This window comes from Ursus arctos, unplaced genomic scaffold (assembly GCF_023065955.2).
Source record: "Ursus arctos isolate Adak ecotype North America unplaced genomic scaffold, UrsArc2.0 scaffold_33, whole genome shotgun sequence".
Lineage (NCBI taxonomy): Eukaryota > Metazoa > Chordata > Mammalia > Carnivora > Ursidae > Ursus > Ursus arctos.
In genome coordinates, this window is record NW_026623019.1 from 493,382 (window position 1) to 506,493 (window position 13,112).

The window sequence follows — 13,112 nt, forward strand, 5'->3', positions numbered from 1 at the left end:
GCCAGACATGTTTTATCTACATACAGTCAGACAAATGCAAACAGGGAACATGTTACAAGAGAGCTGGCTGGGACCCTTCAGAACAGCGAAGGGCTGAGACTCTGCCCTGGGCAGGGGTTGCCGTTGTAGGTCTCTCTCAGGAGACCGGAGCGTCCATGTGTAAACTCTGGTTCACACACACAGGCCCTGAGGGCGTGGTTGGACAGCAGGGAACCCTGAATATGGGCTGTGGTGAGACAGTCCTGGGTTTGCCTATGCGAGTGATTGTGGTCGTTGCCCCACAGTCACATCAGGAGCTCTCCGTGTTCTCAGGAGTTTCCTCCTCCAGTCCTGGGGGATAGTCTCGTGACATCCGCAGCTCGCATTCAGATGGTCCAGCCTTTCCCTTGCAAATTCTTACGTGTGTACAGACATGGACGTAGGAGGGAGGAAGAGAGAAAATGAATAGACAAAATAGTGTTAATTGGTGAATGTAGGTGAAGAGTATAGAGATGGTCATTGTATTGTTCTTTCAACTTGTCTTTGGCCTTAAAAATATTGCTAAGTAACTTGGGGGGGGGGGACAGGTGATTTGCCTTAATTTTAACTGATTTATCTTTACCTCTAGTGAAATATTTACATGTAAAATTTTAAGTTAAGTAAGCTGTTCCCCTACATAGCGTTTCCTAGCCAGGGTGCGTGAATCCCTAGAGGATTGAGAAAGGCTCTGTGAGTCTCTTGATACATGTGAAGTATTTGTAGATGTGTGTTTTTCTGCATGGAGGTCTTGTCATAGCACCCCTCATACCCTCACAGGGGTCCATCCTTCAAATAGTTAAGAACTACTGCCCTAGAAATAGTATCTCAGATAGTATAAATTTGGTAGTTGTGAATGTAATTCTCAACTTATGTAAAACAAATCAGCCTTTAGCAGATTCTTATAAAAAGATTTGCTTCTATCAATTGATAGTTTAATGTAAGTTTATTTGACCACAGAGACTCTGTTACTTAGAAACTCACCATGACATTTCAATAGCATGATGCATTCCTTTTCTGTTCCAAACTAAGACGTGTTTAGTGCAATCACATGTTATTTTTAATGCAATCTGCTTTCCCTTGTGTGGATTCACATTCTTCACATTTTGTGTAAAGGAAAAAATATGCTTGACTCTTAAGTTTTGATTGTATCCATTTTCATGTAGAGAGAAGTGTGACTTCAAAGAAGAAATAGTCATGCCTTTAGTTGTGTGATCACTGAGGCCTGTTTACAAAGTTAGAAACATTCGCTTCATTGCAAATAACAGTGTGTGACAGACCAGATTCCAGCATGGCTCACAGTCTCGACTGTTTCTGTTTGGCACGTCAGAACAGAGACATGTGAGTAACATGTTAGAGTGTGCTGAAGCATTCAGGCACACAGGCTCCGACATGTGCTAACACATGACTGCCCTGTCGACAGCAGACTACAGGGGCAGCCACGAAATGCTGGAGCTCCCCCGGAGGACCATGTGGCCTGATGCGCCCAGCTGCCGGACAGGGAGGCCAAGGCTTGCTCGCAGACGGACTGTATCCCTGCAGACCCCCTTGTGGGGTATCTCAGAGGTTGAATCTTATCTGCAGGACACCTTTCTTGATCACATATGCTTCTAGTTTGGCTGGCTATTTTAAATAGTTTTTCCCCCAGTTCAGGTGTTATAAGTGATCACAGTGAGTCACAGAAGTCAGACTTACTCTTCTTTCTTATAATAACCTGGATTTTTTTCAAATCAGCTTCTAAATTACTCCCATCTGTGATGAAGAGTAGTTTGGACTCTGTTGCATCCCACACTACCGTGTGTTTATGGAGACCCTGGCTGTGCGTGCCCTACCCTGCTTTCACTCTTCTCTGTGTGGAGGGTGGGTGCAAAGGCTCCAGGCTTGGGAGAACCACAGACGTGCCACAGCATCCCTCTGACCACAGCCCATGCAATACGCCCACTCCTTTCCCCACTGTATTTCACAGTCTAAGGAATCAATTACCTTGAATAATTAATATCTACCATATTAAGAGTCCAGGCAGCCTTGAGCAAGTCACTGAACCTCCCTGCCTGCCGGTTTCCTGACACCAGTCAGTGAAAGAATGGACGCTCACCTGATCCCATGTCCGCCCTGTGCCCAGCACAGTCGTGGATGTCCCCTCATTTGACCTTCCCAGCAGCCTGGGGAGATAGATGGTGTTCCCCCCAGTTTCATGGGTGAGAACACTGGAGATCAGAGTCTAAGTAACATGACAAGGTCCATAGCTAATAAGGACTCAGGTCAGAACCATGATACTTGCTCTTGATTTTTAACTATGAGAGACAGGCCTCGTGTTTCAACAGACTTCTGGATTTGCAGACCCTGGAGTCCTCTCGTATAGGTTAGAGCTGGCCAGAAACTTCTGACTGTTTCCATGTGCGTGTGTGTGTTTGTTTTGTTTCATTTTAGAGAGGGAGTGGGGAGGAGGGGCAGAGGGAGAGGAGAAAGGGGATCTTAAGCAGGCTGCATGCCCAGCACAGAGCCCCATGCGTGGCTCCATCTCACGACCCTGAGATCATGACCTGAGCCAAAATCAGGAGTTGGACACAACCCCTGTGCCACCCAGGCGCCCCTAATGCATACTTCTAATATTTTTTAATTTTAAGTTGACTGAGGATCTGAATTTACGTTCAGCTATGGACAGAAGAATAATTCAGTCATCTTCAGTCTGTAAATATATCTCCTATGAGGAAACTTTATGTTTTCTAAATAAGGGAAGGAGGTGGAATAGATGTCAGAGAGGGTTTTAACCGCCCTTTGAGGTTTCACTGAAACAGCAGAATTTGAGTAGCTCTTTCTTTTGTCAGCATCCATGAACCTAGTAATTCATGGTATGTTTAAATGATGGCTTTTGAGAACATAGTTGATGTTGTTATTGTGCAGACAATCAGTTGGTTACTGAGTGTTACCAGTTGTCAAAGCACAGCTTAGTTGTTTGTAGAATACTCCGTGTTTTCTGATGTCCGTATCAGGAAGTATTAATCAGATAAATCATTCCTTATGAATTTTAGGACCCTGTATAAATCTTTTCAGTTCAGTGTCTCACTTTTCCTTTCAAAGTCCTCTAAGTTTGCAGATTCCTTTCTGTTTTGTTTAGGAGCAGTGTTGGTACCAGCGCTGGAGGGCTCAGGAGCTGATCCGTTCAGACCCGGGGTCAGCAGTCAGTTGAGCACCAGTTAGGTGTGCGGAATGGAGGGATCCAAGAAACTACTTGTCTCTGTTCTTCTAGGTGCACAGCCTTTTTGGAGAAACAAGATATGCCCCCTGCCCGTCTACTACACAGCACCACATATGCTGACGAATAATCAGTGTGCATCTAACTCACGACACCATATCTGTCAGCAGGGTGGGGGCACCTACCCCAAGTGCCAAGTGAGAGGGGGCCAGGCTTGTAGGCGTATCTTGTCTTGTACCCCAGAAGCTCCCTGTGGTCAGATGGAAACTGGCTGTGGGCTTGACTTTGGGAGCCAGTGCGCGTTAGGGTTCAGCTCCCCTGCCCATCTCCTCTCAGAGTTGTGCTTGCCTGTGGATTCCCGTCTTTCCCACTCCTCCTGTCGTCCTACCTGAACTCTGTGGCAGCCCCCAAAATCAGCATGTTCTTGCCCAAACTGTCCCTTCCTGTCACAGCCTCTCCGCAGTGTCCCTGAGGCATGAGCAGTTCTCTCTGGCTCCCTTCTCTTGTGTCTCTTGGCTGGCAGCCAGGTGTCCCAGTGTATTTCTGTACAAGTCTCTTTGTCACACCCATTCCTGTTTCTGCACTTCCTCCTGTCATCTGTGCTGGTGGCACCAGCCCCGCAGAGCTGGCTCACGTCCCTTCCTGACACCATTGCTCTCTTGACCTTCCTCCCTCAGAGCTCCCAGTGAGAAGCTTCTCCTTGTGCTAAGTCTGGTCTCCTGAGCCCTCCTCACCCCCGCTCATCCCCTCCACTCCACTGACTCAGATCCTATGTCAGGACCCCTCAAGCCTGATGCTCTTCCCTCCTCTGAAATCAGCACCAGTTACCTGCCATATTATACCGCAGGCTTTCTTTGTTACCCCAGATCTAAATTTGTCAATTCAGGGAAACCACTTTTGCCTGCAGCACACAGCCCTACACTTAATGCAGTGTGCCACCAGTAAGAATTTATCCTTTAGCTGATCATCTGTGGCTTAAAGTTTCACATACTTACCAAATCTGAAGTTATCTTAAAACACGTGTTAGGATTTATTAACACTTCCCAATGAATTTTTTTTGGAGAATATTTATTTGAGATAGCAAGAAAGCACATGTGTGCATGCAAGCGGGGGGAGGGGCAGAGTCAGAGGAAGAGAATGTCCAGCAGACTCCCTGCTGAGCGCGGAGCCCGCCACAGGGCTCAGTCTGCGACCCTGAGATCACGACCTGAGCTGAAATCAAGAGTCAGACACTTAACCGACTGAGCCACCCGGGTGCCACCTGCAATGAGTTTAAAGGTTTGTACTACATACTATTGAACAGTTATTGGAATAATCACATTCTTATGTGTGAATGGGCTAGTCGTGCTGACCTCACTGCTGTTAGAAGTGTCCATGCATTCGTACCAGCGGACACTGTGCAGAGGCAGGTTTCAACTAGCGCTATGGGTAGTTTTTGTCCTGGTTTTTTAATTGAAGTATAAGTAACATACAGTATTATGTTAGCTTCAAGTGTACAGTATATTGATTCAGCATTCTACACAGTATTCAGTGCTTATCACGATAAACAGACTTTTAATTCCCTTCACCTATTTCACCCCTCCCTCTCACTCACCTCCCCTCTGGCAACCAACCAGTTTGTTCTCTGTATTTAAGAGGCTGTTTTTTTGTTTTCTCCTTTTTCTTTCATTCTTTGTTTCTTAAATTCTACATGAGTGAAATCATGTGGTATTTGCCTTAGTTTGACTTATTTCACCTAGAATTACACCCTGTAGGTCTGTTTATGTTGTTGCAAATGACAGGATTTCATTCTTTCTATGGCTAATAGTCCATTGTATATATATACCACATCTTCTTTATCCATTCAGCTATTGGACACGAGGGCTGCTTCTATATCGTGGCTATTGTAAATAATACTGCAATAAAGATAGGGGTGCATGTATCTTTTCAAATTAGTGTTTTCATTTTCTTTGGGTAAATACCCAACAGTGAAATTACTGGATCATACGGTAGTTCTATTTTAAATTTTTTTAGGTACCTCCATTACTGTTTTCCCTAGTGGCTGCACCACTTGACATTCCCACCAGCAGTGCACAAGGGTTCCTTTTTCTCCACATCCTCACTAACACTCGTTACTTCTTGTCTTCTTGATTTTAGCCATTCTGACAGGTGTGAGGTATCTCATTGTGGTTTTGATTTGCATTTCCCTCATGGCTAGTAATGTTAATCATCTTTTCATGTGTCTGTTGGCCATCTGTATGTCTTCTTTAGAAAAATGTCAGTTCAGATCTGGTGCCCATTACATCGGATTACTTGTTTTTGGGGCGTAGGTTGTGTAAGTTCTTTATATATTTTAGATATCAGTCCCTTATTAGATATATCATTTGCAAATATCTTCTCCCATTCAGTTTTGTTGATGGTTACCTTTGTTGTGCAAAAGTTTTTTATTTTGGTGTTGTCCCAATAGTTTAGCTTTGCTTTCATACCCCTTACCTCAGGAGACATATCCAGAAAAACGTTTTGATTGATGTCAGAGAAATTACTGCCTGTGTTTTCTTCTAGTAGTTTTATGGTTTCGGGTCTCACATTTAGGTTTTCAATCCATTTTGTGTTTATTTTTGTGTATGGGATAAGAAAGTAGTTGGTTTCATTCTTTTTTATGTAACTGTCCAGTTTTCTCAACACCATTTGTTGAAGAGACTCTTTCCTCATTGTATATTCTTGTCTCCTTTGTTGTAGATTAATTGACCATATAAGAATGGATTTATTTCTGGGCTCTGTATTCTGTTCTGTTATCAACATGTCTCTTTCTTTCTTTTTTTCTTTTTCTTCCTTCCTTCCTTCCTTCCTTCCTTCCTTCCAGAGACAGAGCGAGCACAAGTGCACGGGAGAGGGAGAAAGAGAATCCCAAGCAGGCTCCATGCCCAGCACAGAGCCTGACACAGGGTTCGATCTCACAACTGTGAGATAATGACCTGAGCTGAAACCAAGAGGCGGACGCTTAACCAGCTGAGCCACCTAGGTGCCCCTCATTGTGTCTCTTTCTGTTTTAATTCCTACAGCTTTGTAGTATATCATAAAATCTTGGATTATGATACCTCCAGCTTTGTTCCTTCTCAAGATTACTTTAATTATTTGGAGTCTTTTGTGGTTCCATACAAACTTAAAAATTATTCTAGTACTATGAAAAATGCTGTTGGTATTTTGGTAGGGATTGTATTAAATCTGTAGATTGCTTTGGGTAGTATGACATTTTAACAATATTGGTTCTTCCAAACCATTGACGTGGAATATCCTTCCACTTGTTTGTGTTGTCTTTGGTTTCTTTGATCAGTGTTTCATAGATTTTTGAGTACAGATTTTTCACTACTTTGGTTAAGTTTACTCCTAGATATTTTATTTTTAGTGCAATTATAAGTGGGATTGTTTTCTTAATTTCTCTTTCTGTTGTTTCATTATTAGTGTATAGGAATCCAACAGATTACTGTATATTAATTCTATACCCTGTGACTTTACTGAATTCATTTATCAGTTCTAGTAGTTTTGTGATGAAATCTTTAGGGTTTTTTATATGTAGTATCATTGTCATCTGCAAATAGTGAAAGTTTTACTTCTTCCTCACCAATTTGGATGTCTTTTATTCCTTTTTCTTGTTTGATTGTCATGGCTAGTACTTCTAGTACTATATTGAATAAAAGTAGTGAGATTGGACATCCTTGTCTTGTTCCTGACCTTAGAGGAAAAGGTCTTATTTTTTCTGCATTGAGTATGATGTTTGTTATGGGTTTTTCATATAGGGTCTTATTAGATTGAGATATGTTCCCTCTAAGCCTATTTTGTTGAGGTTTTTTTTTTTTTTTTTTTTTTTTTGGTAAGATTTTATTTATTTATTTGAGAGAGATTGTGAGAGAGGAGAGCACAAGCAGAGGGAGGGGCAGAGGAAGAGGAAGAAGCAGGCTCCCCACAGAGTAGGGATCCTGATATGAGGCTCAATCCCAGGACCCTGGGATCATGACCTGAGCCAAAGGCAGACGTTTAACTGACTGAGGTACCCAGGCGCCCCTGTTGAGGAGACTAAATAACGTGCTACTAAACAATGAGTGAATGGGTCAACCAAGAAATGAAAGAGGAAAACAAAAAAGTACATGGAGACAAATGAAAACACAAGGGCCCAAAACCACTGGGATTCAGCAAAAGCTGTTCTAAGAGGGAAATTTAGAGCAATACAGACCCACTGCCAGAAGCAAGAAAAACCTCAAACAACCTAACCTTACACCAAAAGGAGCTAGAGACTATGGACTCTGGGAAACAAACTGAGGGCTTCAGAGGGGAGGGGGTAGGGAATTGGGATAGGCCAGTGATGGATATTAAGGAGGGCACGTATTGCATGGTGCACTGGGTGTTATATGCAAGTAATGGATCATGGAACTTTACATCAAAAACTAAGGATGTACTGTATGGTGACTAACATAATATAATAAAAATTATTAAAAAATAAATAAAAATAAAAAAGAACAAAACCCAAAACCAGTAGAAGGAAAGAAATAATAAAGATTAGAGTAGAAATAAATGTAATAGAGTAAACAGCAATAAAACAGATCCATGAAACCAGCAGTTGGTTTTTTGAAAAAGTAAACAAAATTTATTGATAAACCTTTTATCAGGCTCATCCAGAAAAAAGGAGACAGTACTCAAATAAAATCAGAAATGAGAGAGGAGACATAATAATGGACACCACAGAAATATAAAGGATTTTAAGAGAATATTATGAAAAATTATTTGCCAACAAATTGGACAACCCTGAAGAAATGGATAAATTCCTAGAAACATATAAGCTCCTAAAACTGAATCAGGAAGAAATAGCAAATTTGAACACACCAGTAACCAGCAAAGACATTGAATCACTAATCAAAAAACTCCCAACAACAGACAAAAGTCCAGGACCAGGGGCGCCTGGGTGGCACAGCGGTTGGGCGTCTGCCTTCGGCTCAGGGCGTGATCCCCGCGTTATGGGATCGAGCCCCACATCAGGTTCCTCCGCTATGAGCCTGCTTCTTCCTCTCCCACTCCCCCTGCTTGTGTTCCCTCTCTCGCTGGCTGTCTCTATCTCTATCTCTGTCAAATAAGTAAATAAAATCTTTAAAAAAAAAAAAAAAAAGTCCAGGACCAGATGGCTTCACAGGTGAATTCTACCCAACATTTAAAGAAGAGCTAATACCTATTCTTCTCAAACTAGTCCACAAAAATAAAAGAGGAAGGAAAAGTTCCAAATTCATTATATGAAGCCAGCATTACCCTGATACCAAAGCCAGACAAAGACATACAAAAAATGAATTTTTTTTCTTTTTTCCTACGTTAATGGAAGCAGTCATCTTGAGGTAGTTAACTTTGACTTGGTGAGGCTGACTACCTAGGTGATGTGTGGAGTCAGTGGACTTTGCAAGCCCGTGGAGCACGCATTGGCTCTTGCTCACCTCTATTGGCAGCACCCACCACACCAGGTGCACAGTGCCCACTCAGGTGTCTAGACTTTCCGATTTTTGGACTTCAGTCAGAAGAAATAGAGTAAGTCCAGGCTCAGCCACATGCCTCATTTGTGCTCCCTTAGCCACCTGCCTTCTGGGGTGTTTCTGGTCAGAGGGCAGCAGTCCCACCCCACTGTGGTGGAGCTGCAAAGGAACAGAGGTGTCGACTAGCCTTCCTTGTCCTGCACATGGGAGGCTGGCCGAGTCCAGGCGGGCTGTAATCCATGCACCTGAGAAACTTTTGGTCGGGCCGAGGCTCTCCAGCCATGTGTTGTAGGAGTGAAGGGGAGCTGGGTCGAGGGTTAGGGAAGGACCAGGGACTTAGGTGCATGTTCTTTGTGAATCTTAAAACTTGGTTTGTGATTCAGATAGCACCTGTCCATTGGTTCTAAGAAAAAGCGTGGGAGGGCAGGAGCAGTTAATCTTTCTAAAGGTAGCAGAGTTGCTTTGTCTGAAGGAGAGTCTGTGCCCTTCTTCAGGGACACTTCCACCCCAGGGTGCCACAAACCCCTGACAGGCCGTGCTTGCAAACCACTGATCTGTTCCAGACACATTATTTTATAATTGAATCAAGTGATCCCAGACAAGTAAAATGGCTGTATAACTAATCATTGGAGATCAAGGTGGGCACCCAGGCCTGATGTCTGGTGGTGTTATTTCCTTAGACTTCCAGGCTCTACGTGTCTTTGACCATGTCATATCTTTAGTGCTTTTTTGTAATAATCTTCAGCCATATCTCAAAATTAAAATATAGTTAGCATTCCTTGTATGTATGTGCAAAGATGACACACCATTAATACTTTAGGTCATAGCGACACCAGAACTTTCTTAGCGTACATATGTGTTAGTAATTACAGCGTATTTCTGAAGCAAGCAGAACATCTGTTTGTTTTTAACATTATATCATGAAGAATGTTTGCTATAAAGACATTTATCACTCCTTTTTTCTAATGGAATTAAAACTTCCTATCCAGGACATGATGAAATTTCAAGGCTGAACAAGTTCAATGCTAGACATATTTTATATTTTAAGTTATAAAATCAGAAATAAAAGTGTCTTCCAACCTAAGAGCAACACTTCCTTCAGTCACTCTGATTTTCAGCCTCCCTAGAGCTTCTGTTGCTGTCAGGGTGTCCCAGTTGCACAGAGGGGTCGTCGTGTACACGGGGGTCCAGGGTCACCCCACAGCTGCTGCGGAGGCAGCACCTCCCTGTGGCTCACAGAGCTTGCACACGCTTGAGACCCAGGACCCGGGAGCGAAGGTGAAGCCAGCTTCGCCACATCACCACCCTGTTCTGCTGGCCTCATTGCACGGGTTGGCCTTGATTTGACTGTCTCTTTGATGTCCTGCTTATTTTCCGTACCACACCATGTGTTCCCAGAGAAGGGAGACCTCGTCGGTTCTGTTTCTCCCCATCTCTCTCTAGAACAGCGTCTGGAGCACAGGTTCCAGTTAGAAGGAGAAATGAGTGCAGAAATGGCTCAGCATCCATCTGCATTGTCCCAGGATGCAAACTCTGTTGACTCACCTTACACTTTGCTGCCTAGACTGCCTTAAATGATTTATGTCTGTGCATTTATACTCACACAGTATAACGGAAGGGTTCTTGTTAAAGGGATGAATGACTGTATCTTCTTGTTTTTATCTGTCTCTTACGTTCAATTTGGCCATTTTAAATTAGTTATGCTCCTACTTTCCTAAACTGGTTATAAATCTCAGTTTTTGTTCCATAAGATTCTGCTTCTGCTCTTAGCCACCTGCCGTGATTCTAACAGCCTTCATCGTATTATTATTATTGTTCATGTTACAATCTCAAAATCCTAGCTATTACAAAAGGGTGCTTAGAAGGAAGGGCTTAGAAATAAAATTAGCTTGGGGTGCTTGGCTGGCTCAGTCCATGGAACATGTGACTCTTGATCTCAGGGTTGTGAGTTCAAGCCCCACACTGGGTGTGGAAATTACTTAAAATCTTTAAAAATAAATAAGTAAGTAAGTAAATAAATAAATAAGGTAAGTAAGTAAGTAAGTAAGGGGTGCCTGGGTGGCCCAGTTGGTTGAGCGTCCAACTCAGTTTCAGTTCTGGTCGTGATCTCAGGGTCATGAGATTGAGCTCTGCACTCAGCAGGGAGTCTGCTTGAGATTCTCTCCCTCTGCCCCCCAACCCCCAGTGCACACACGCGTGTGCTCTCTCTCTCTCTCTTGAATAAATAAATAACTATTTAAAAAATAATAAATAAATAGAATTCTCTCAACTGGGATAAAATCAAACTCACATCTTAGAAAGTTGCTCAGGAACCAGCTTTGGTGACTGTGCTGGTGGCTGTCACTTTGATCTGGAAGGTTGGTAATAGTACGTGCGCCCACCTGCACGCCACACTAGCAGGGCTTTCCCACAGCTCCCTGGTTCTCTGACAGCTTAGGAAGTGGGGCTGGGAGCTCCCACGGTGTGGAGACAACTATTACAAGATCGGGTCACGGAAGTTTGAGAAGTTAGAGTGACCTGAATATAAGCTCCTAGTCTGCTGTTTTGTAGACACAAAACTGAGAGCAGCAAGAGAAGTCAATACAGTTTCTATATACGTCCTTTATAAATTAGTCTAGAAATAATGACAAAAGATCGTTACATAATGAAAATTTTAATACCATATGGTTTTGGTAGGTTCAAGTACATAGTAAATGCTAAGAGCTTTATGTTAAATTGAACTGAGTAAAAGGATACTTGTGAGCATGTTAGGGCAAAGAAGGTAGGTGCCAACAATGACCAAAGGAGCAAGAATTTTCAAAAATGCGTGCCTTAGGTTTATATTTATAAGGTTGTAGCAAGGACAATTAATATACTTTAAGCAAACTCCACTACTTTCCATAAAATCTTTTGATCTTGAATAAAGAAGAATGAGGGTGATCTTAAAATTTTTTAGACTGACACAGAAATTTTAGACTTGCAGAAAAGTTTCAAAAATAGTGTAGAATTCACATATACCTTCCTCCTAGCTTCCTCTAATGTTAGAAACCAGTAGGTAACCATCCTACAATTTTCAAAACCAGGAAATTACATGACAGTAGTGTTTTAATTTCACATGTGTGGTTAATGGAAGGGGTGAGAGCAAAGCCAGCCATTAAGTATACTCTACGATAACTGTAGCACAGGTTCTTCTAGAAAATGAACAGATTGTTGTTTTACAGAACACACATGCCTAAATTCCAGCTGTTACTTTTTCCCGTCATACACTTCTCCGTCTTGAACCATAACACACACAATTTTTAAAGGGACTTTGAGGGTCCCAGCTAATAGCAGTACTCAGGTCAGTTGTAAAGGACATACTTACTTTGCTCCAGATTTTCCCAGTCTAAGTCAACAGTGAGTAACATCCTGTTCTCTAAGGAGGCTTGCAGTGAGAGGGCTTTTTTTCTGGAGCGTGAAGCTGAAACTTTCACTAAAACTGCTGAAGAAGTAAACTTGGGGTATGTTTTGGTTATTTCTCTGTGGGGTGACAAGTCAGGTGGGGTCTCACTTATCAATGATAAATGCTGCTACGGCAAATGTAGGAGTACAAGTTATAAGTGATGAGCAAAATCTGGAATCACTTGATATTTTGTGGTTTAAGAACTATACTTGAATATGATCTGATGCATGAAAATGCATAGGACGATACTTCTCTTGTTTTAATATAATTGTTTTCAAGATGAAGATGCTCCAGGGTGGAATCGCCATCTTCTTCAGCATCGCAGATTTGTTCTGGAAGAATATTCCTGAGGAAAAACAGATGTTACAAGTCATAAATGGTCCAAGCAGTATTCAAGCTTTATCATTTAGGAGTTAAGTTGTACATTTGTTTTAAAATGTTTTTGTTTTTAAAATAAAATTGAATCTTTCTCTTATATACTAGAAAAAATTTCAAATACGTCAAAGATGTGAGAAATGAAGCCATAGGAGTAGAATACAGTATACCCTGGGAGCGGGAAAAAAAATCTCCCTTGACTCAAAAACGAGAAACACTAAAAGAAAAGATTAATAAATTGACTATAGGTCTTTTAAAAATGCAAAGTTAAGAGCCATGGCAAACTAGGAGAATGTTTTTGCAACTTATATCACAGATACGGGGCTAATGTACAAAACCCTCTTAGAAACCTGTGCAGAAAAAGAAGAGCGGGAAATGCCTGGCTAACCAGTTCACCGAAGAAAGAACGAAATGACATGGGAACATGAAAAGATGCTTGGTTTCATTCATGAAAAGAGAAACGCAGACCGCGAGTGTCCTGCCACACCACCGCCACTGGCCACATTTGCCTCACACAGAAACATTCACAAGCTCATCAACACGGTCTGGTCCTGGGGCTGTGAAGGACCCCCCATCCCTGCAGGGAGGGATGAGGACCAGCGACCAGGCGGCATCT

The 13,112-nt window shown here is 42.3% G+C and overlaps 2 protein-coding genes across 7 annotated transcripts in view; one reads left to right on the forward strand and one right to left on the reverse strand.

The window, feature by feature from the left end:
* The window catches only part of CENPP (centromere protein P), a 245,062-nt gene that overhangs the window by 152,030 nt on the left and 79,920 nt on the right, over positions 1-13,112 (forward strand). The gene's annotated exons all lie outside the window — the stretch shown is intronic.
* The window catches only part of ECM2 (extracellular matrix protein 2), a 33,292-nt gene continuing 31,517 nt past the window's right edge, over positions 11,338-13,112 (reverse strand). For all 3 annotated transcript variants that reach the window (XM_026519123.4, XM_048218315.2, XM_026519125.4), the window contains exon 10: positions 11,338-12,467. In XM_026519123.4, the coding sequence (XP_026374908.1) occupies positions 12,299-12,467 (169 nt within the window). In that variant the 3' untranslated portion in view covers positions 11,338-12,298. The remainder of the gene's footprint in view (positions 12,468-13,112) is intronic.